General features: G+C 44.7%; 1 protein-coding gene across 3 annotated transcripts in view; it reads right to left on the bottom strand.

Annotated features, from left to right (window-relative positions):
• The window catches only part of CHKA (choline kinase alpha), a 62,333-nt gene that overhangs the window by 23,577 nt on the left and 14,782 nt on the right, over positions 1–23,974 (bottom strand). Inside the window, exons 1-3 of one of the 3 annotated variants that reach the window (XM_032414506.1) lie at positions 8,859–12,606; positions 7,673–7,731; positions 1,628–1,681 (exon numbers count right to left, since the gene is read on the bottom strand). Coding sequence is in view for 1 of the 3 variants with exons in the window: in XM_032414504.1 (XP_032270395.1) it covers positions 1,628–1,681; positions 12,627–12,722 (150 nt within the window). In the remaining 2 variants the exon portion in view is untranslated. Of the gene's footprint in view, positions 1–1,627; positions 1,682–7,672; positions 12,607–12,626; positions 12,739–23,974 lie in introns of those variants that run through there. The other 2 variants (XM_032414504.1, XM_032414505.1) reach the window with 2 other exon arrangements.

Here is a 23,974-nt window from a genome sequence, read left to right on the forward strand (position 1 = left end):
GAGACACACACCTAGTCGAGAGGGCAGGAGGGCTCCGTGGGGAAGCAACCCTTGAGTGAGGTCCTAATTACAAGCAGAAGTGCAGGTGGGAAAGTTGGGAGCATTCCAACTGGAAGGAACAGCATCTGCGAAGAAAACCACACAGCTTAGGACAACGTGGCTGGAGAGCGAGAATGGGGAAGGACACCAGAGAGAATGGAAAGCCCCGCAGGGTCAGACCAGGGGCAGCTGGCCTGGGGCACAGGGAGCGCTGACGGATGTCAGGCCACAGGCTGACCTGATCAGAGGAGCAGCTGGGCAGGAGTGGAAGTAGAGCCCCCAGAGGAGACGGGGGCAGCCTGGCCTAGGGAGGTGGGTGGTACTGAAGGGGACGAGCATACAGACCCAGGGTAGAGCCCACAGGGAAACAATGGGCTCATGGTTCGGATACAGGGTGACAGAGAGGAGGGTGTCGGAGGGCCTCCTGGCTTTCCATCTGCAGAGAAAGGAGACACTGAGGTTCCTCGGAGGGGGTGGGGTGGAGACCATGTGTTCAGCCTTGGACCTGGCGACACGGCCCAGGGAAGGTGGGGGGCGGACGGCGCAGAGGGGCAGCACGGGAAGAGGGCCTCGGGCAAGTTGTGGAGCACTTCAGACAACAGGAGGTCAGGCCCAGAAAGGAGCCGAGGAGGGGAAGAGGACGTTTCAGAAAGGGCAGGGGGAAGCCAAGTTAACCAGAACTGAGAACGCGCTGTGGGTCTGGCATCGCGGAGGCCCCCGTGGCCCAGCCTTGTCGACCACCAGGACACACACAGGCCTATACACCGAGGACTCAGGCTGGTGGAAAACATGTCCATCGCTTCCCACCCGGTGGCGTCTGTCAGTGCCACCCAGAGCACACGTTCTAGATCCACCAGACCGGGGTCTCCAGAGCAGGGTGCACCGTGAACAATCCACCGACACATGAGGGGGAAACATTAGTACTTTTATTCCTTTATGATCTCACCTCTTTTTAATTCCTATTTCCCGACAATTTCAATAGTCTACAGCGAGGAAAACCAGTGTACCTATGTCTGCGTTGGGGGGGGGGGGGTGGTGCATACACTGGGCCAGTGTGCTCGAAGGTGGTTTAGCCCTGGCATGTGGACATCACTGCGCTAGACTCCCCACTTCTGAGCCTCAAAGAGGGACCAGGTGGACACATCAGTGCTCTTGACCTCAAGCTCTTCTGAACGTAAGCATTTCAGAGAGGGGCCCTTCTGACCAGGGGCCGGCGGGTGGGAAAAGGCACTCCTGCTCACGGGCCACGCCGGCTTCGGTGTCACGCGGACAGAAGGAGGGGGTCAGAGGCACAGCACCCGAGCCAGGTTGCCTCCACGTCCTGTCACGCACAAGCGCTCCCTAAACCGCCTTCTCTCGGCACCCCAAATGCTGTTTAGATTGCCATAAGGACACCACACGTCTGCTGCCTACATTCAGCAGGAACTAAAAATAGCCAGGCACGCTCGTTCTTATGGAGGAGGCTCCCCGCGTGGCAAGAGCCCATCCTCTGAGAATCGGCTCGGCCCCTCTGGGGGCAGCGAGCAAATTGGCACCACAAACACCGCTTACAACCTCAGACAGATGCAGAACGGACTTAATTACTTACTTGAAATTCATTTTCTTTCTGAGCTTGTTCGGATCCCTCTTTATTACAGGACCTCTACGAATGAGAAAAAGCAAACACTTCTGGTAAGATGGGGAACACCAAACACACACTAACTTTGCAACCACCACAACAGTCAAGGTTTACAAAACATCACAGATCTTTAACGAGTGCTCCTCAACCCACGGAAGTCACCAGCGGCAGAGTAAAATGTGCCACCAGTGTCCAGCACTAGGACCAACACCCGAGGAATCGCTTCATTTCTTTACAAGAAAAGGAATGTGCTGTTGACCCCAAACAGCCAGGTACCTTTTCACAATGGCATTGTCGGAGGAAAGTCAATAGGGGGCGCTCTTCCAATCAGGCCTTCCCAAGACAAAGGGTCAAGTGGTCTCCCCAATTTAGCTAGGTGGTCCCTTCAAGTCAACACTATCCTGAGGAAGCTTCCTTCCTGCAAGAACCGGGAGTGTACACACACCCGTGGCAAGTCGCCATGGTCAGCACAGAACGGGGACAGACAAGAAGGCCCCGTGCAGGCAGGAGCCTTGGCACAGGACCCGTGCGACGAGCCTGCCAACTTGCCACTTTCACAGACTAGCCCTGCTCGCTCAGCCTGTCACTGGCTCAATCTGAATTCTTCCTCCACCAAAAAGAGGGTTATGCGAATTTAATGAAGTCCTTACACTTACTTCATATGTTAATATATTAAGGATATTTTTATAGCACTTTCATCAATGAAACTGCAAATTGTTGGAAACCAGGGATCTAGCAATAACAGCTAGATCCTTAACTACCATAAGCAACTCTCTGGCTACATTCTTTCTTCATGTCACAGATCGTATCTTTTAAAAGCAACCCCCCACCCCAAGTGCTTTAAAAATCTTCATACTATCTTTAATAAGGGGATGGAGAAGAGCAAGTCAGAAACTTTTAAGCATCATGTAAAAATTTTACACTTAAATATTGCCTCTAGAAATGTTGTTATAATTAAACTAGGCTGGCTTAAGCCAGACACAGAAGGAAGCCCATAAAGGGAATTTTTTAAAAATGTGAAGGTAAAAGATTCTTGAACATCCCATGAAAAACATACCTTTCCATTCCACTGCTTTATCAAAAATACCTGTACCAAGAGTGGAAAGTGTGGACAGGGGAAAAAAATGCCACGTTAAGCAACACCAGCTACGCTAGCGCCATTCAAAGACCCCAGTGCGTTAGGGCAGCGCGCCCATCCCTCCTGCACGGACACACTCCACAGATGCTCTCATGCGCGCTCCGCACAACAGTGCCTGTGCTAGCTTCCTCAGCATAGAGGCAAACAAACATCCATGTTCATGAAGCTATCTGCAAAAGACTTGCACTTATACATATTCAATAACATCTTTAACATCCCGTGAAGTTCATTTGGTACAAAATACAGAAAGCACAAATGGGGGGATATATACTTTCACTTGGGTAATCTGCGTTTCTCTGATGGAGAGATGTTACAGGTTAAATCCCGTTACAATGAAAGCTACAAAAATGAAAACACCCCAGAAATACTTGTAGACTTTTGCTGACGGCTTGGGTGTGTGACGTGGTAACCTCTCGGGAGGAGCAACTGGGTACCACAAAAGCTTCGCTCCTTCCTTAACTCCGAACCACCCCCACGGCTGCGCTGCGACCTCAGACTCAGACTTTCCTTGTCCCCTCTCTCCCCAGTGGCCTACCAGCTCCTCACGAATCGGGCCTCCATCTTTCATTTATGGTTAGTCTTCGCCCAAAGCACCAAGCAATCCTACTGCCCACTACGCTTTTTGTCAGCACGACTAAAGGACCGGCCACGCTGTGGAGCTCAAGGCACAGCCTCCGCCACGGAGCCAGCCAGCTTCGGGCAAACTCGCATCCATGGTCCGAGTCATGGGCAAACTGGCTATGGTATTCATTTGGATGCTGAATGGGGCCAAAATGCCCCCAAAACGTTAAATCCTGTGCTTGTTCTCCCTTAGGAAAGTTAAGAACAAAATGTTCTATAATATGATATATGAAATTTGGATATCCTACTGAAGTTTGTTGTAACGGGATTTGACCTGTACAAAATTCTAAATGACTATGGTTATTCCTATGCTGTTATTATTCGAACTGTATCTTCTTAGGGAGATACAGTAAATGGGTTATTCAGCCAACAGAAGTCCCTTTCCTTTGTCCAATGGTGCTCTCGGAAAGCAAGTCACTTCATCTAAAGTTACAAATTGCCTTAGTTCCCAAGGCCATTCCTTTGTAATACTCACACCAGTGGAAATAAATTCTGTTAAGAATTTCCCCACCCCTGCCCACTCCATTCCACCCCCAAATGAATGCATTACTTATACCATAAGAGCACCATCATGAAGGCAAGATGGACTTCTGCCATATTCAACCCTCTGTTCTGTTTCCTCAGTACAGAATGTTCAGGTTCCCTCAATCCTGTAAACAAGAAGAGTAAGACCAGGAAATCTCAAACCAATTAGACACTCACGAAAAGTGAGAGAAGAGGCCTCATCCTGATAAGCCAACGAGAGACAGACTCACATTGCCAAAAGAGAGGTCAGAGAACTCTTTTGTGCAGAAGGATGGGGAGTAAAATGTATCTTGGAATCTGTGAGATTTTACGTCAGAGGCACAAGTTTATTTGAAGCAGATATTAAAATATATTGTATAAACATTTAACAGGACTCCAAATTTTTTGCAACTTTTCATGTTAATAAAGACAAGCTGTCATATATAAAATAAAACTAAAATTTTTTACATTAGGAATTTGAATACTGGTTAATATCATGTAATTACTAAAACATTTTGAAGTAAACATTATCATGGTCATTTTTTTTTTTTAAATCATCTTATATAGATACAGATGGAAACGCTTATGCGATGTCTGGAATATGCTTCAGAATAACTCCAGAGAATGAACAAGGGCGAGGTTGAAGGACTGGTCAGAGGGAAAGACGGATATTGGGGTACCTGGGGCTCATTACACTCTTCTGCTCCACTTTTGTATGTAAATTCCCCATAATAAAGTCTTTTTTAAAAATAAACACAGACGGGGCGCCTTGGTGGCTCAGTCAGTTGAGCGTCTGATTTCAAGCTCAGGTCATGATCCTGGGGTCCTGGGATCGAGCCCCGCATCAGGCTCCCTGCTCAGGGGGAAGCTTGCTTCTCCCTCTGTTTCTGCCACTTCCCCTGCTTGTGTTCTCTCACTTACCCTCTCTCAAATAAATAAATAAAATCTTAAAAAATAAAAATAAAAAATAAAGACTATGGGAAAAACGTACCCTTCATATTCTAGGTTATTAGTTTTTAAAATGTTTTATTTCATGCTCTGAAAAAAAATGAAAATCATTAAATAATAAGACAACTTTAGGGGCTAAAAGGAGAAAATATCACTTGACTGAATTTTGTCTTATATAATTTTAGGATTCAAAAATGTTCTATTTAAAGTTACCCAATATTCGGGGCACCTGGGTGGCTCAGTAGTTAAGCAACTGCCTTCGGCTCAGGTCATGATCTCAGGGTCCTGGGATCGAGCCCCGCATCAGGCTCCCTGCTCCGCGGGAAGCCTGCTTCTCCCTCTCCCACTCCCCCTGCTTGTGTTCCCTCTCTCGCTGTGTCTCTCTCTGTCAAATAAATAAAATCTTGAAAAAAAAATAGTTACCCAATATTCCAAAATATAACAGATTTATTTCTTCTAATTTGTCTAAGCTATTGGGCAGAATAAACTCTTATCATCTGGCCAGTTCTTAATGACAGATTTCTCTAATGACGAGGGAGCTAGTCTTACAACTGAACTACTTTAATAAAGCCACATTTGTGCGCTGAAACAAAGCACACCTCGCTTTCCCTGCAGTCTGTGTATGTGTGGCTGTGCATATAAATAAATCAGTGAAAGTGGCATGAAGTGGCATCCAGCTATTTAATGTCATTTGTAACACTGAAACATTTGTCTAAAAGTATCTTTAAAAGCCCACCACTGCATGAGCTAGCTGCTGGTGGGACAGGCTGGGAAAAGTGTCAAATCAGCTACAAGCAATGACATGTCATCAACAGTATAATACATTGGAAATGCTGTTTAAGAAATCCAACCATCGTCAATTACAGATACTGTTATATAAAGGAGGAAGTAGTCACTATGCTAAATGTAATGGTGGCCACAGAAATAAAAAGATACAAAAAAGAGTGATAGAAACATGGAGGACAGCTCTTCCCATTAGCCCTTCCTTCTCCACCAAAAACAGAAGCACAAAAAACTACACAGAGCACTCAGCTGGCTTATTTATCTATTTTAAGTAGACTGCACGCCCAACGCGGGGCTTTAACTCAACAGCTCTGAGATCAAAAGTTGCGAGCTCTACCGATTGAAAGAGCCAGGCGGCCCTCACCTGTCTCTTTTAAAGTTTCTGAACAAAAGAGCAAGTTGGTTGTGGCCTTTTAAAAAACACTCTGGGACCCATAAATGAGATATTAAGAAAGAACAATCCAAATGTTAGCTAGACTCAACTTCTAGGACATCTAACAATCTGGTCTAGGAAAATCTGGGATTATCCTCGTGAGTTGAGTCCCAGACTGTCGGTATTTACCTCCAAAACAGGAGGTGTTGTACTATTTGGAACGTTCAGTCACTGTGATGGTCGTCTGGTCCTGGAGTGGCATGGGCTCTTTACTGTGTGGCCTGTGGCTCTGAGGATCCACCCTAAGATCTGACCACACTTGACTCTCTAGGGGTCGACACGGGGGCAGCACCTACCACCCTCCCTGTTCCTGGTAGGGCTCTGTGCCATGCCTCAGGTGAGCTGGGGCAGGGATAGGAGGGACAGTGTGAGAACTCTAGCTCCAGAGAATACACAGTAGTCATGTGGCTCCTTCCATAATCTTCTGCAGTACGTTTTCTTCTCAATGTTACCATGGACCCTAACCTTCCTTCTCCCTGATTTCTATGAAAACATTCTGTATTTATTGCTTTTTTTGGTCTCTTACAGCATTTTCTGAAAAAATATTTTACAGAACACGTTAAAATGTAAGATCACAATGTAATGATTTAAAGTATAGCTGGGGGCGCTGAGCTGGTTCAGTCGGTGAAGCGTGCCACTGATCTCGGGGTCTCGAGTTCGAGCTCCACGTTGGACGTAATGATTACTTAAAAATAAAATCTTTTAAAAAAAAGTAAAGTATAGCTTATGTGATTCTCTAAAGAGCAGATACGACTTACAATAACTTAAACAGACAAACGATTTTTAACATTTAATGGTCTTCTCTAGAGCATCTTCGATTACCTTGAAGAACATTCTAAAACAATTTGATCCTCTGAACTCTGCAAAGTTCAATGATGTGCTTCATTAACAGAAGACTAGAAGTTTTAAGAGGCTCTAGGAAGACATAAACCAGAAGAAAGGCTCCTTCCAGGACCTTCTCAAAATTTATGTCTGCCCCAAGGCCCCCAAGGCTTCAAGTGCATTAGTCATGAGCACCCCAAGGGCTGACCTGCAAGCAACATGTTTCCAGGAAGAGTGGCCTGGCTTCTCTAGCCTGTGTGTGCCTCCACGCTGGACCAGCACTGCTGACCCTCGGGGTATGGGGAGGATACCAACTGATAAGCACTAAGAAGAGAGTTTGTTTCTAACTCGGACCAAATATCAATACACTATGGTGTTCCCTTAACGCTGAAAGTAGTATGAAGGAAGAAGCAGCTAAATACCTCAAGTGAATTTTGAGGCCCATAAATTTCTAAAATTACCAAATCATTTTCTACTGAGGAAACAGAAGAAAGGGACTGGATTTGCCTTGGATCAAAAAGAAAAACAAAACAAAACAAAACAAAAACCAAAGGAAAACACAAAACCAAAAAGTGATATATTCGTTACATATCATTCTGAAATCTTAATTGCTATACTCTTGCGAGCACAGCACAAACTGTAGCTGGTGCTACTTAACAAAAGCATTACAATTTTCTTTTTAAAAAGCATTTCTTGAAACCAAGGACTAAAAGAAAGAAATTAAAGCTGTAGAGAATGCTCCAACTTCAGAGGACTCATACTATACCGTGAATCGTGTCTGTCACCTGGAAACCAGAGTGCTCCAGGCACGATCGCATGGACAGCCTGCGGCAGAGAACACATGCACAGACAGCTAAAGTGGTACATTCCCCCCAAGTGCCCTTCACGCCACCCAACACAAAGACATTCCTTCCCCGGACGGGTGGGCTGCAGTCACACCATCGTTCCAGGGACCAGAAATCTGTATTGGCTTCATGCTATAAATCCCAAACATTTAAGACCAGCAAGACAAAGACACTTTGCATATGTCAAAATTAGACACAGTAGTCTGCCATTTATTTAGTTATGAAAAGAAGGCACCAAAGCAGGTATGGAAGGGCCGCAGATAGTGATTTGGCGACTATCTCTCGAGTATTAACTGAAGAAATACTAGGTTAGACCAAATGGGAACACATAATACGAGAATGATGTGTTACTTCTGGGAGGGAAGTTGACTACCTTAGGAATAGATAAAATTACACCACATTTAAAGTCCAAGGGGATTTTTTTTAAAACGCAGAGTAAACAAAACAACTTAAACTCATGATGATCCTAACACGATGAGAAAAAATGCACAGAGTTCACAGTACTCAGTTACCAGGGACATGTGCTCTCCCCAGGCTCTTGGGACAAAGCAGGGCTCTTCGTGAGGGAGCATGAATCAGACGGTCTCTGCAATGTTTGTAAGCAGTCAATTTCTCAGTCGCTGATAGTTCAGTATGAGCTACCTATGGGCTGTTCGCATATTGTCTGGTTCCCTTATGTTAGGGTGCTTTAATTTATATTTAAACTGGGATTAAGAGAAAACAGGGAAGATGACATTTTGCTTTCTGGATTTAAAACAGACCATGTCCCAGACTGCACTCTTTTGAGTCATGAATACATATCTGCGTTGTGCTTTGATGCCTTTAATTTTATTATGGTTAGTACTCAAACAAGCACTAATATTAGCCTTCTATTGCTCAAAGAACACACAAAAACATTTTCCCAGACAACACTTGAGAGATCTTTGATGTGTTTTATAGACATTCATGCCTGTGAGACCGTTCAAAACGGTGAGGCCAAATCTCTCCATTCATGCACAGAAGGAACTGGCTCAACACAGAGTCACTGTTCTGACAGAGGAAGGGACAAAGCAATCCTCTGAGACTTGCGCCAACTGGCACAGGTTACATTGAATGAACAATACGTACTGACATTTGTGTCTTCCACAATTCATGATAAATAAGCAAACGGGTTATTTGTAATCAGCCAAACTTGCTGCTTTGATAAGTCTGCTACTGGACGTTGCGGAGCTCATGTTCCTTCCCATATCAGAAAGGAAAAAAACCAAGTTACATTTATAGCTTGCATTATCGTTTCAAGCTCTCTTCTAGCAATCACATCTCTTTCCACGTGGCAAAGGCTGAACTAGTACTTCTCACCTTCTCGAAACTGTCCTACTGTGCCTAGGGGTGATTCTGCAGGGGAATTCTGCATCCGTCATCTGTGCAACTAAAGAAACTAACCCTCCCCGTTAAAATGAAGGTTGGGCCATGTGAAACAGACCCTGAACTGTATCGGCAGGTACTTCTTTAAGATCAGACGGGTATTTTGATGTTTATAGTGTTGTATGTTGTAACGGGCTGGGAGAGAATGAAGTTCGGGGACAGAAACTGCCGGCTTTCTGCCCCGTAGCCTGGAGTGGACAGCACGGAGGAGCAGTATCTCACTGCCATGGCCTCAGCCAAAAGCTGAGCAACATCTAATTATCTTCAACCAAGTCACTTGTAAAGGACTGTAAATGTAAATCAAAGAAATATTTCTCCTTAACATTTGATCCTCAGAGGTAAAGGAAGGAAAGGACAGAACTCGACTACTCTAGCGTGTCATTAAGCAAAACAGCAAGACCGTCTGAGAAGATACACAGGTCTATCATTACCCGTAGTTGTCAGTTAACATTTTTTAAAGAAGGAGCTTATCCTGACCCACCCTAAAGCATGCTACAGCAGCATTTATACGGCCGCTTTCGGGGATCCCAGTTTATCTGGACAGTGCACATACATGCATAGGGACATGTGTGCTTTCCCCACAGGGAGAGTACAGACGGAGAAAGTATAACATCTGAGTGGTATTATGTTTCTGTTTTTAATCCATTCATTTATGAAAGTAACGGGATTTATTATTTGGGCGGGCTCTAGATTTGCTCAGCCACATCTCTCAATGCATGCAAATCCTAACAAATCACTATCACTCTGGCAACATTTTTTTTGTTGTGGTGGTGGGAACAGAAGCCTCATGGCAGACTCTGTCTGTCTGTCCCTCTGCTGTAGGCCAGATTCATTCCAAAGAGCTGGTCAGCAATATGAGTGAACTCACACCCAGCAACAAAAATCACAGATCCTTTAAGTCGGACTTGGGAATATCTGAAAAGGCACTGAAGTCTGTGGTGAGATCCCCGGCCCAGCGCTGGGAGAGCTCAGCTTTGCCGGCACCTGCTGGCAGGGGCCACCTGGCTCGTGCCTTACGGACTCCATGTCTGCAGCGACGGCCTTCTCTCTCCCGCGGCCACTTCTCAGAGCGCCCCAGTCTGGTTCCCCTCCGCCTGCTGTCAAGGTATTCAAATGACCCACAGTTTACAATGGCCATTCATGCCTAAAGTTCCACCTGGCAACCAGTGCCCCTGCCGAGCCCTGAAGAACAAAAACCTCAGCCAAAAACCTCTCCAAAACATTTCCATTTGAGGCTGTAGGTCTCATATTTTTACTAAGTTTGAACTGCACAAAAAAAGTGTCCTTGAACTAAGGACTCAACCCACCAAGTATTTATACTAAAACAGATTCCCTCCTCTAAAGCGAAGGAACAGCTTTTTTCCAGCAAAAATGAGACCGCTGTCCAGTAAGTCAATCGTGAGCCTGGAGAACCCGCGGACTGTCCAGTTAGTAAGCTGCTCGTCTCCCGGCAGAGTTTCCGCCCTGCTCGGCGGAGGCAGATTCGGGAATGGCAACTGACATTTGCCTAATAAAAACATAATTAAGAAGCTAAATGTAGAGTGCCCCCCTATGAATTAGACCTAGATGTAAAAACATACTCCATTCTATTAGTTTGGCAAGAATTAATTCCACTTTAAGTGCCTTTAATTATTCTGTTTATTTTTGAGTTACCTAAAAATAAACAGGGACATAGAAATGCTAAAACAAATCCTATTTCCAGGCATTTTTATTACTTGTAAGTACTATAAGGCAGTAATTCTGGACCACTAAAATTTTGAAAAGGACAAAATACTAACTACTGATAGTGAACCTTTATTAGGGGGAGAGTTAACTGCTCAGGGCCAGGCCGTGCCATCGACGGCTTCACCAAGTTACCGTCCAGTAACAGCACGTTCTAGAGCTGTGCTGTCCAGCGCGGCAGCCACCAGGACGTGCGACCATTTCAATGTAAGTTAATTAAAAGTAATTAAAATTTAAAATCCCCACCCTCGGTCACACTCGCCACACTTCAAACGTCTGATAGCCCCCTATGGCTGGTGACCAGCACCCCAAACAGCACAGATCCAGAGCAGAATCTGGCGCCTAGTTTAGCCTGGCCCCTGGAGGGGCGCATAGTGCACGTTTAAAATGCCCCTAGTTAAAGTTATGAATACAAACGAAAGCCTCATAAATCAGATTTAAACAATAGTCTGTATCACGTGCAATTCCAGCCGCTGGTTATTAAAGTATTTTAAAAGTGTTGCCCACATGAAAGCACACAAATGAGCAGAAATGGGACTAATGGTTAGAGGATGTAAAAGTCCTCAAAGATAAAATGGCTCAAGCCTGAGCTCATTGAAAGTAGCAAAAGGACATTAACTGGGTTTTTCAAAAACTGTGCTTTGAAAGTGCAACTTGATTAAATGAAAAACCCAATTGCATGGCCAACACAAGAACCCTGTTGCTTGTGTACCATTGCTAAGGGGTCAGAGTCAGGGTCAGCTGTGTGTTCCTCATCACAAAGTGGCCTCAGGTTTCCTGGGCAAAGGGCACATGGCTTCCAACACTCAGATCCTGAGCACTTCACAGCCTGGCAAGGCCAAGGAAAACTATCCAACAAAAAGGCTCAGTCACATTATGACACAGAGTGCCAGCTTTAACTTCGATATTTCTGAACATTAAAATCGAATTATCGTAGACATGGGCATAATCTGCCCTTCAGATTGAGCTGAGACTAGTCTCTTAAAACATTAAGTCAGAAAACTATTCTCCATTTCATGAAGATCAAAATGGGCCCTTCCGAAGAAGATTTAAATGGATATTAAAATTCTACCATAGAAAGATATCAAACAAACATTTGTATGTGTGGTCAGTAAAATGGTAAATTCATGGTATAAATAGAAAAAAAAAAAATCCAGATATTTGGGATCTCCTACAATTGATAAAGACAATTCAATAAGGCACTTTAATTGAAAATTAGATTCAACTAATATGTAAAAATTTAGAAAGATTATGAGTCTAACAAATTCAACATTTTAAAGAAATCTCAAAGGGAGGTAGTTAATAAATTCAGCTCCACTGAGATTATATTTTGTCCACGGGGCTCCCCTGTGCCCTGTAAAACCTTTATGATCATGTTATTAAAAACAATACCTTTTCCACATTAGAATTTTACAACCTAGGTCTGAGCTAAAAATTTCAATGTGTGGAAAATCCAAGCATCATAACCACTACTAAAGATTTAACCAACATCATACTTTTCTCTGGATATAAAGCTGAGAATATTTGTACTGTCTTACTAATAAATTATAAGCAAAAACAGGAATTCAGAACATAACAGGATATAAGCAAAAAACCCAGTTGTGCAGCCCAATTAAAATAAAAGCAATATGTAAAAATAGCTTTAATAACCACCACTACAGTATTTAAAATCTCTTCCCAGGTAATTTAGCAGAGAGGATGAAAACTGTTCACAGGGCCCTCCCGTCCCCACGCAGCCTACGGACTCACCATCTTTAAAATCGCCCCGTAGAGCCGCAGGAGCACCTTCCGAGGCTCGTCACCAATGGTGGCCACGGTGTCGGGAAAGGAGCACTGGAACAGCATGTTACTGAGGCCACCTCTGTTGGAAGTCAAAGGACAGTAAGCGTCAGTATGTTGAAGGTCAGCTAAACCGCCCTTCTTGGACAACTACAGATAAGACGTCAGGGTCCCACAGGAACTACTCCCATCGAAGTCTCGATCTACTCTCAGGATACCTGGGATATACACGATGAGCTCCATGGTGTTTGGATCAATTCCAGAGTCACATTAAAAACCAGCAAATTCCCGGGGCGCCTGGGTGGCTCAGTCGTTAAGCATCTGCCTTCGGCTCAGGTCATGATCCCAGGTTCCTGGGATCGAGCCCCGCATCAGGCTCCCTGCTTGGCGGGAAGCCTGCTTCTCCCTCTCCCACTCCCCCTGCTTGTGTTCCTGCTCTCACTATCTCTCTCTCTTTGTGAAATAAATAAATAAAATCTTAAAAAAAAAAAAAAAAAACAGGCAAATTCCCTATCTGTTCTTCTTAGCTTAACACTGGAGGTGAGCTCTAAATTGCATGTGTGCACCTGCACAGGGTGCGCCTCCAGAGAACGAGGAGGACAGAAGAGAACCCTGCGCAACCCTGGGGGGGGGGGCATCCCAGATGCATTCTTCCAGGCTCATGTTCTTCTAGGATCCAAAACCTCCACGATGTTCCCATAGTGACCTGGTTAAAATCTTGGGGCAGTACTTAACCCACCTCCCCGAGGACCTTCCACTTCAAGTATATATAGCTCCATGTTATTAAAAACATCTCAATCGATTTTGACTAACAGCCTTTTCAAAAAACTTGCAACACTGACTGGTTCTTGGAGCGCTCAGAGGAAATGATAGGAGATCTCAGTACCCTGAACCTTCCACTTTGACGAGGAGAGACAAGAAACAAGTTACAGGGGTCATTTGAACAGGAGAATAAACTGCCTTTGGGACAAATCACCTGCCTGGGTTGGACACGATTAGGTAGAGAGAAAGGGTAGTTAATGGAGAAATCAGAGCTAAATGAAGGAATATGAGATACTGCACAGTCAGGAGCTCCAGACACGAAGCACCTCATCTGCAGCAGACTTCAGAGTCCCTAAATCCTAATCTAGCCAGTGAATCTTCAGGAACTATTACCTAAGCCAAGCACTATGCTGGAAGCTAGGATAATACAAAACTGAACTATGCTCTGCCCTTGCTCTCAAGAAACAGCCTCTCTAATGAAGACAAAGAAGAGAAATCACAGGACAGTCAGTGTCGGAGGCTACACGCTCCACCAAACCGAGTCCACCCCTGACTGTCAGAGGCTTCAGCATCATAGGGCAGTAGGCACGCAACTCTGGGAGAGAAAGTGACCAGGAGATCAAACCACAGCTTTCTAGAAGGACACCCCCCGGTCACAGGAGCCACCAGCTTTTCCCTGCCCCATCCATAACCAGTCCAGTCTAGTCAAGTCTCTGGATATAAAGTCCAGTCTCTGGATATAAAGCTGAGAAGGACACCCCCCGGTCACAGGAGCCACCTGTGAGACTAAAATACCAAAGTGAGACTAAAATACACACCTAATTCACACTGTCAGGTACAGGGACGGTGTGACTGCACAGTGATTATGAGCACACACTGACAAGCACTGCCAAGAGCTACAAAATACAGACCAAGAGATTGTGTGGGGAGAAAAGAGAACAGGGAGAAATTTTTATCTGGAAGTTTGTTAATGTTGGTGTATTAACAGGAGATAACAATTCTGAAAATTCTGCTTCTGTGGCAGACATTCTCCTCCCTTTCCAGGTTTTATCCAGGCAGCAACGTGCCTAGCATGAAGACTATTTACCAGCTGCCTTTACGGGTAGGTGTGCCCGTGTGACCAGGTGCTGACAAACAGAATGTAAAAGGAAGTGTTTATGTGACTTTTGGAAGTCAACTTAAGACATCCTCATGGGCTTTGTCCCTTTCTTCCTGTCCTCTATCCTGTTGTCTGAAACAAGGAGAGGACAGTGTGTCAATCGCGAAGCTCTGGTCTCTGAGCAACAAGTCCACACTTCAGTTCTCGGTTGTGACGTTGGGCCGGGGGTTCCACCCGTTACAAATCTCCTTTGCCGGCAGCACCCAGTTAGGGTCTGCCATTGGGGGCCCTGGAGGGAGGCTGGAAGGCAGGAAGAAGGAGACAGGCTTGTTGTGTTGTGTCTGAGTACTGGAGTAGCAACAAGGGAACCCCCACTTCCTTCACCAACCCAGAACCAGCCTCACGGCACCTTCTCCAAGATACCAGCTCAGGGGGCTGGGCCCCAGCTGCAGGGGGTGCTCCTCAAGGTCTCAGCTGCCAGCAACAGCCAAGCAGTGCCCTCTCCACAGGCGGCAGGGCCCAGCTCCAGGGTCTGATAATCCCCACCTCTTCCCTTGGTCCCCCAGCCCAGGGAAGGGGCTGCTTCCTGCAGTTCTGTGAGCCACTGGGTCCCATTTCTCTCTAATGCCTGTTCACCCAATTCCCTATATTAAATTCTCTATGTTGAAATGTCTAGTGTTGTTTCCACTTCCTTGCCAGTGTCTTGACTGGCACATACGGCCAGAGCTTTAGCACCTTCTTAGATCATGAGAATGAGAGCCACAGCCTAGGAACGGCAGAGCAGCTGGTTGAAAGGAGCCCGCATCTCCATCGAGCCCATGCAGCTGCCATACCTGCCCAGCCTGTCTACTTCCAGGAGGGACATAAATTTCTGTGTTGTTTAAGCCACTGTTACTCTAGAGCTTCTGTTATAAGCAGCTAGATCTAGTACTAATGGATACAGCTTATCACAATCCACTTACTCATGCTCTCCCAGTCTGCAAACTCCTCCTTACCCTTCTCTGCTACCTAAAAACTACCTACAGTTTAAGAACAAGTTCAAAGTCCAACCTTCTCAAGAAGCTTTTGCCATCTTCCCTACTAGCTCCTTGAAGGCCAGGGTAATGCCTCACTACAATTCTCAAGGCCTAGTGACCCCAAATGGGGGGTGCTCGGTATAGCTTTTCTGAAGATGACAATAACCAGCAGCACTGCTGTCCCACTGAGTCTCTCTTCTCCAAACTCCCTCCTGTTATATTTGTCTTATTAGGTCTGCTGGGTTAGGTTTGGCTCCCTGATTAATTAGACCGTAAGCTCCCTAAGAGATAGTCCTGAGGGAAGGTATCATGATACAAGAAAGACCACTGGCTTCAGAGCCAGGGATTCAAATCCCAGTACTGCCACTTACTAGCTGTGTGATCTTAGGCATATCACTAAACCTTTCTGAGCCTCAAATTCACCCCTCTGTAAAAGAGTTGCACTTTCTTTAGTCATTTTATTTTTCTTGAGTGGGGGGAGGGGCAGAGGGAGAAGGAATCTTTTTTTTTTTTTTTTGAGAAAAGGAGAGGGAGAGAGAATTCCAAGCAGGCTCCACGCCCTGTGTGGGCATCGGGCTCCATCCCACGATCCTGACATCGTGACCTCAGCCGAAATCAAGGATCAGACTGATTCGACTGGGCCGAAATCAAGATCAGACTTAACTGACTGAGCCACCCAGGTGCCCCTCTTTAGTCATTTTAAGAGCTCCCTGGGCTGCAGTGTTCAAACGGTTAGCTCAGTCCCCCCGCCCCACTCCTGCAGGGCGGATGCTGATGCTGCCTCTCGTTTACAGATGAGAAGACAAGACTGAGCAGGAGAGCGCCGGGCCATGCTAAGCACGTAGTAGGTGCTATGGGAGCCCCACAATCACTAGAGCCTTACATCAGGACTAGTCTGTACAAACGTGCGTAAAACTGATGCCTTGGGTCTCCTGGGGCTGCTGTGACATATGGCCATAAATTTCATGGCTTAAAAAAACACAAATTTATCTTACAGTTCTGGAATTCAGACGCCAGGAAGTAGGTCTTCTGTGGCTAAAATCAAGATGTGGGCAGGGCTGTGCATCCAAAGGATATACCACATTCCAGTAAACACATACAAAATGACTAAAGACAGATTCTGATTGAGCTAATGAATGTCAAAGGACAGTGCTTACTGGGGGGAAAGAGGCATTGGTGTTTCATGGGGACGGAGTTTCAGACCAGGAAGAGGGAAGCGTTCCTGAGATGGATGGTGGTGACGGTTGCAAAACAGTGTGAACATCGGGCGCCTGGGTGGCTCAGTCGTTAAGCGTCTGCCTTCGGCTCAGGTCATGATGCCGGGGTCCTGGGATCGAGCCCCACATCGGGCTCCCTGCTCCGCGGGAAGCCTGCTTCTCCCTCTCCCACTCCCCTGGCTTGTGTTCCTGCTCTCGCTATCTCTCTCTCTGTCAAATAAATACATTTAAAAAATCTTAAAAAAAAAAAAAAAAGTGTGAACATCCTTAATCCACTGGACTGTACACTTAAAAATGGTTAAAAATAGTAAATTTCATGCTGTGTACATTTTACCACAATGATTTAAAAAAAGGAATGAAATACTGACACGTGCTACAACCATCATGCTCAGTGAAAGAAACCGGTCGCATATTCTATGACTCCATTCATGTGAAATGTCCAAAACAAGGAAATCTGCAGACAAAAAGCAGATCAGTGAGTGCCTAAGGCTGGGAGGAACAGGGCTGGGGACCAGGGTTTCCTTCTGAGATGAGAAAAATGTTCTAAAACTGATTGTGGGATGACAGCTGCCTATACCTGTGAAATCAGATACATACACTTTAAATGGGTGAACTGTATGGTATGTGAACCATATCCCAATAAAGCACTTTTAAAAAAGAAAAATGACTTTTTTCCATAGGTAATGATTTTTTCTTAACCAATTAAAAACTTGAATGTGCGTCTACAGAAACTATGTTTCCCAGATGTAAATAGAAGTCATACTTAAGAATTTTTTCAATAGCTTACTTAAAAGCAATCATGAGTACCTGGGAATCTTCACAAGAGTAAAGGCCTCTTTTCCCAAAAGGCAAATCAGCTGTCTACCCCAGCGAAGGAGGAACAGAAAGAACAAGCAACCCAAGGCTCTGGTTTCCCCCAAGCCTCGAAGCACAGGGACGGTGTGGAGGCAAGAGGATGAGAGCAGCCTTGACCTTTCTTCTCAACTCAGTGCAACGCCTCTGGCGCATGGCTTATCAGAAGCGCCCTGCCACACAGGCTCCTGGCTACCAGGCGACAGGACAGGCATCCCATCAGTTAAAAGCCCTCGTTTTCCTTCCTGTCACACACTCTTAAGAGTCCGGTCAACAGCGGGAGCAAACAGATGAGCTACTGTTCTAAGTTGTGTAACTCCATTCAAAGTTTAATCCCGTGCTCCGAGAGAAGGCAGGCGGGCCAGCTCGGCCAGAAACCAGCTCACAACCTGGAAACCCTTCATCTCTTGAATTATCCGTAGCCCCTGTTGCTCAATAGGCTGTAGTGGGAGGAAGTAAACCGCCGGTTATTTTTTAGTGACAAGCAAGATAAATGAAACAAGGTCATTATCCTGGATGACCCAAGCTGTGAAAAACCACCTAGAAAAACGCCAGTTACCAATGAGCCAAACAACATGACTGAGAATAAGAAGATACGTTGGGAAGATATGCCCCAGACATGGAAGCACAACTACAAGGGCCCAGTTTACCACACAGTTTGTCAAGATACCCTCCGAAGTAAAACCCCAGGAACTCCCAAGGATTTCAAACAAGCGGCAGAACAGCTTTTTAAGAAACATACATGTCCTAGTTGAGCTGAGGAGACACGAGATACTCCAGGAAGCACAATATCAAATAAAATGAAACAAACACATGTATTTCACATCGAGCACAGGTCAGCAGCCCGTGGTGGGCACTCACCGGCCCGCGCAGGCCTCCAGTACAGAGCCAGTGGGCTCACCAGCACAAGAAAAGAGCTTTGCGCACACAAATCATTAATTAGATATCAAGATAATCCTTTCCATTTCTCTGGATACCCAGAGAAAAAACCATGCAATAACAAAGCAAAGAACAACCCCCAAGCTGAAGAACTAGGGCTAATGGGTTTCCATGCTGAAGAAAGTCGTTTTAGTGAAAACAAAGCCACACAGCAGCCCCGAGGAGCATTTTGCTGCTTTTGTCATATTCGTGTTCATATTCACAAGCAATAAAGAACTCAGGTGACCTGGGTGTGCTTTTAAGGACTCAGCTAAGTTTTATCAGTTTTACTGGAGCAACTGAAGTAGGCTGCTTGTAATGTGTAGTAAATTGTTTGCCTTTCAGATTTTAGAATCCATGTTCCAAAAAATCATGTTAATATGGATCTTAAAGACCCCCAAAATAAAAAAATATAACAAGTTACCCAAATTCTATCATCCAAACATAACCACTTTTGAACATTCTGGGTGGTTTTGTTTCTTTTTTTAAATAGGCTCCATGCCCAAGGTGTGGCTTGAACTCATGACCCTGAGATCAAGAGGTGCATGCTCTACAAACTGAGCCAGCCAGGCGCCCCTAACATTCTGGGTTTTTTAGTTGTTATTTTCCTAAGCTCCTCTTTTCCTACTTCTTTCTTGTTATTAAAATTGGGATCATACTGAACGTATTACTCATAACGTTCCTTTTCCATTTATATTACACGCATTTTCCATCAATTCAGCATTAAAAACACAATTTTTAATCATACACACAATTTCATCTTAAAGACTAAGCATGGTTTAGCCAATGGCCCACTGCTGGAGACAGAGGGCTTTTCCATAACTTTCTACTTCTATTCATAACTCTACAGTATGGACACCCAGTACATCAATCTTTATGCACAATCTGATGAGACGCTTTAGTTACGTTGGTTTTTCTGGGTCAAAGGGCACTAACATTTTTGAATTCTTGCTACCCATTGCCAAAGTGTCCTACAAACAAGCCACACCACTCACTCCTTGCCTGTCAGCACATCAGAACTCCCCTCTCATATTCTTTTATTTTTATTTTTTTAAGATTTATGTATTTGAGAGAGAGACAGAGAGAATGCAGGTGGGGGGGCAAAGGAAGAGGGAATCTCAGACTCCCCGCTGAGTGAGGAGCCGGACGCAGGGCTTGATTTCACAACCCTGAGATCACGACCTGAGTTAAAACCAAGAGGCAGACATTTAACCAACTGAGCCATCCAGGTGCCCCTGTCTCATATTCTTGACTGACTTATTTAACAACAAAAACCTGAGAGATCAAAATATAATTTTTAAAAACATCAACTGCAGGGCACCCGGGTGGGTCAGTCAGTTGGGCATTTGATTCTTGGTTTCAGCTTGGGTTGTGGTCTTGGGGACGTGGGATGGAGCCCTGTGTCAGGCTCCCTGCTCAGCAGGGAGTCTGCCTTCCCTCTCTCTCCCTCTCTCCCCCTCTGCCCCTCCCCCAGCTCGTGCACACACATTCTCCCTCTAAAATGAATAAATCTTTAAAAATTAATAAAGAACATCAAATTGCTAGTGAAGATAACTAAAATTTTTTTAAGTCTACAATATACATGAAGTTATTAACAAAGGCCATGAAATATTTTTAAGTTAAAAAATTGTTGCATTGGAAATATTTATAGGTACATCAATACAGAAAAAATAAATTTATTAAAATACATAATAAAACATGCTAAGAGTTAGCTTTATTTAACTGACTTCTTGGGGGCTGGACCTCGGGTGGCTCAGTTGGTTAAGCGTCTGCCTTTGGCTCAGGTCATGACCCCAGGGTGGTGGGATGAGCTCCGCATTGCATCAGCTCCCTGCTCAGCAGGGACTCTGCTTCTCCCTTTGCCCCTCCCCCTGCTCATGCGCGCTCTCTCTCTCCCTCTCAAATAAATAAAATCTTAAAAAAAAGACTTCTTGGTGACATGCATCAGTGACTCCATGCTAGGTTACTTCAAAACTGATAAGTGTCAATCCATTACCCTCCTCATGAAGTCATACAATTAACTGCACTAAACAACAAGAAGAGAAGATCAAACTGGAAAACGTAAAATAGAAGATAATCTAAAATTTTAGTTGACCCAGAAATAGGTCAAAGATACTGTGTCACGGTAGGCAACGTATTGATCAACATTATTAAAAAGAACCTTGGGAAATTCCACAAAATCATTTCAAAACAAAACCACTCCATGTAACACTAAGAACTGGTATTTGACACAACTTCCTCTTCAGAGTTCCTTATGGCAAGACATAGCAGTCATGCCTTCTTTTTGTTGTTGTTAAAGATTTATTTATTTATTTATTTGACACAGAGAGAGAGACAGCTAGAGAGGGAACACAAGGAGGGGGAGCGGGAGAGGGAGAAGCAGGCTCCTGGCTAAGCAGGGAGCCCGATGTGGGGCTCGATCCCAGGACCCCGAGATCATGACCTGAGCCGAAGGCAGACGCTTAACGACTGAGCCACCCAGGCGTCCCAGCAATCATGCCTTCTTAAGGTGCAAGGACTTCCTCAAATAGAAGCCTAACGGACAACAGGTTCCATATGGTCAAGTACGAACCACAATGTCCCAAAACATACAAGATTATAATTCTTATATGTCAGCTATTCCATTCGAAGTACACCTATCACAAAAAATACTCTAATGTTTCAGCACTTAAACCACTTAAACCAAATACATAGATCATAAAAGATTTTATTTCAGAATGAAACAAATAGAATTTTAATACCAATTCAGAATGGTGATTATCTCTGGGCAAAGGAAGGGAATCTGAGGCCAATTTAGCAGAATGTTCCAATTTGATAAAGCTATTTTACTTTTTTTATTCTTTACTACTTTATAAATGTAATTTTTTTTTTTTTTAAAGATTTATTTATTTATTTGAGAGAGCGAGAATGAGAGAGAGAGAGAGTACATGAGAGGGGGGAGGGTTAGAGGGAGAAGCAGGCTCCTCGCCGAGCAGGGAGCCCGATGTGGGACTCGATCCAGGGACTCCAGGATCATGACCTGAGCCGAAGGCAGTCGCTCAACCAACTGAGCCACCCAGGCGCCCTATAAATGTAATTTTTAAAAAAAATTTTAGGGATGCCTGGATGGCTCAGTCAATTAAACATCTGCCTTTGGCTCAGGTCATGATCCCAGGGTCCTGGGATTGAGACCCACATTGGACTCCCTGCTCAGCGGGGAGCCTGCTTCTCCCTTTCCCTCTGCCCCCCACCCCCCTGCTTGTGATCTCTCTCTCACTCTGCACTCTCTCTCTCCAATAAATAAATATTAAAAATTTTTATTTATTTGAGGGGCGCCTGGGTGGCTCAGTTGGTTAAGTGACTGCCTTCGGCTCAGGTCATGATCCTGGAGTCCCGGGATCGAGTCCCACATCGGGCTCCCTGCTCAGCGGGGAGTCTGCTTCTCCCTCTGACCCTCCCCCTCTCATGCTCTCTCTCTCTCATTCTCTCTCTCAAATAAATAAAATCTTTAAAACAAAATTTATTTATTTGAGAGAGAGAGACAGAACGAGTGCTCACATGTGCTCATGAGTGGGGGGGGCACAGAGGGAGAGGGAGAGAGAGAATCCCAAGCAGACTCCCGCCAAGTGGCTCAATGTCAAGACCCATGAGATCACAACCTGAGCCGAAATCGTAAGTCAGAGACTCAACCGATTGAGCACCCCTAAATATTTCTAATTTTTAATAAAGAGCTTATTTCACATAAAAACTTTATGGCATCTAATACACAATCAACAGCATATAATGAACTCTTCTCAAAAAATCAGGTGGCAAGGGGCACCTGGATGGCTCAGTCAGTTGAGCAGCTGACTCTGGATTTCAGCTTTAGGTCATGATCTCAGGGTCCTGGGATCAAGCCCCACATAGTGCTCCAGGCTCAGCAGGGAATCTGCTTGAGGATTCTCTCTCCCTCTCCCTCTGCCTCTGCCCCTCCCTCCAAAATAAATAAATAAATCTTAAAAAAGTATCAGCTGGCAATGTAGGGTCTGTATAAAACCACGATCATTGGTAGCAAGGAAAACATGGTGCTGATAAAGATCACAGTGGGTCAAAGCAATGACAACCTTGTCCAGTATCTTCTCAATCATAATGGGGGATATTTGCTGGGGTCCATGGAGATTATCTTTGACAGAGGCTTCAAAAGATCTGTGACATCTTCAAAAGGTTAAACATCAAGTTACCACATAACCCAGCAATTCCACTCCTACACATATACCCAAGAGAACTGAAAACATGTCCTCACAAAAAACTGTACACAAATGTCCATAATAGCCAAAAAATGGAAAAGCTCAAATGTTCATCAACTGTTGAACAAATCATGGTATATCATGCAATGGAATATTATCCAACCATAAAAAGGAACAAAGTACCATATGTGCTATGACATGAATAAACCTTGAAAACATACTAAGTGAAAGAAAACGGTCATAAAAGTCCACACATATTGTATGATTCTTTCTACATGAAATGTTCAGAAGATATCAGGTGGATTAGTAGTTGTCAGGAGCTAAGGAGGGGAGCATGGGGAGAGCCTGCTAATGGTAAAGGATTGATTTCCAAGGTGATGAAAATGTTCTAGAAAGACAGTGGTGATTATTGTAGAACCCTATAAAAATACTAAAAATCACTGAACTGAATTTAAAAGGGTGAACTTTATGGTATCTCAATAAAGCTGTTCTTTTTTCTTTTTGAACCAGTGATAACCACTTTGCCTTAGTTAACTGTAGATTGAACATTCATTGATTTATATAATCCATCCTCTTAATAATAAACTTCTGTGTCTTATCCATGGCGATCATCATTTGATTAAAATCTGCTCCCAACCACCAAACACTTCCAGGGGAGCTGCTAGATCCTAAGAGCCATCAAGCCCACAAAAAAGACTCCTCTGATTTTAGGATCTGGAAAAAGAAACATTACTAAGAGCTTTAGAATGAGAAAAGTTACCCAGTTTCAGGAAACCTCTCCACAGCTGCACTGAGGTCCCAGCTTCGCACACCTTTTCTACTCCATTTAGACGCGGCTTCTCCCCCACCTCTGCTACCAGGGGTCCTTTCCTCCGGTTCTGACCAGGTACTTCTTTTTTTTCCTTCCCACATATCTTTTTGTCACTTTTCCTTCCTCCCTTCAAGTTTGAGGCCAGTAAGAGAACGTTCTCACACACAAAACCCACCACCTCTTCTCCTCCCACCCTCTCATTGCCAGGGTTCCACAGTCTTGGCACCCAAGGCATCGTAAAAACCATCAAGAGAAACATTCTAGAATAAAGTCCGGAGAGGGGAGGTTTGCTAACACCCATCTCTCTTGCCCTTTGCCCTCCTCCTATAGATTCATTTCCATGCTGTTCATACTCTCTTGGCTTTTCGAAGTCTTTAACTTCTGCTTTATTAGCTACGGCCATCTCTGCACAGAGGGGCTTCCACGATGCTCTTTTTT

Source organism: Phoca vitulina, unplaced genomic scaffold (assembly GCF_004348235.1).
Source record: "Phoca vitulina isolate PV1807 unplaced genomic scaffold, GSC_HSeal_1.0 scaffold16, whole genome shotgun sequence".
Taxonomy (NCBI): domain Eukaryota; kingdom Metazoa; phylum Chordata; class Mammalia; order Carnivora; family Phocidae; genus Phoca; species Phoca vitulina.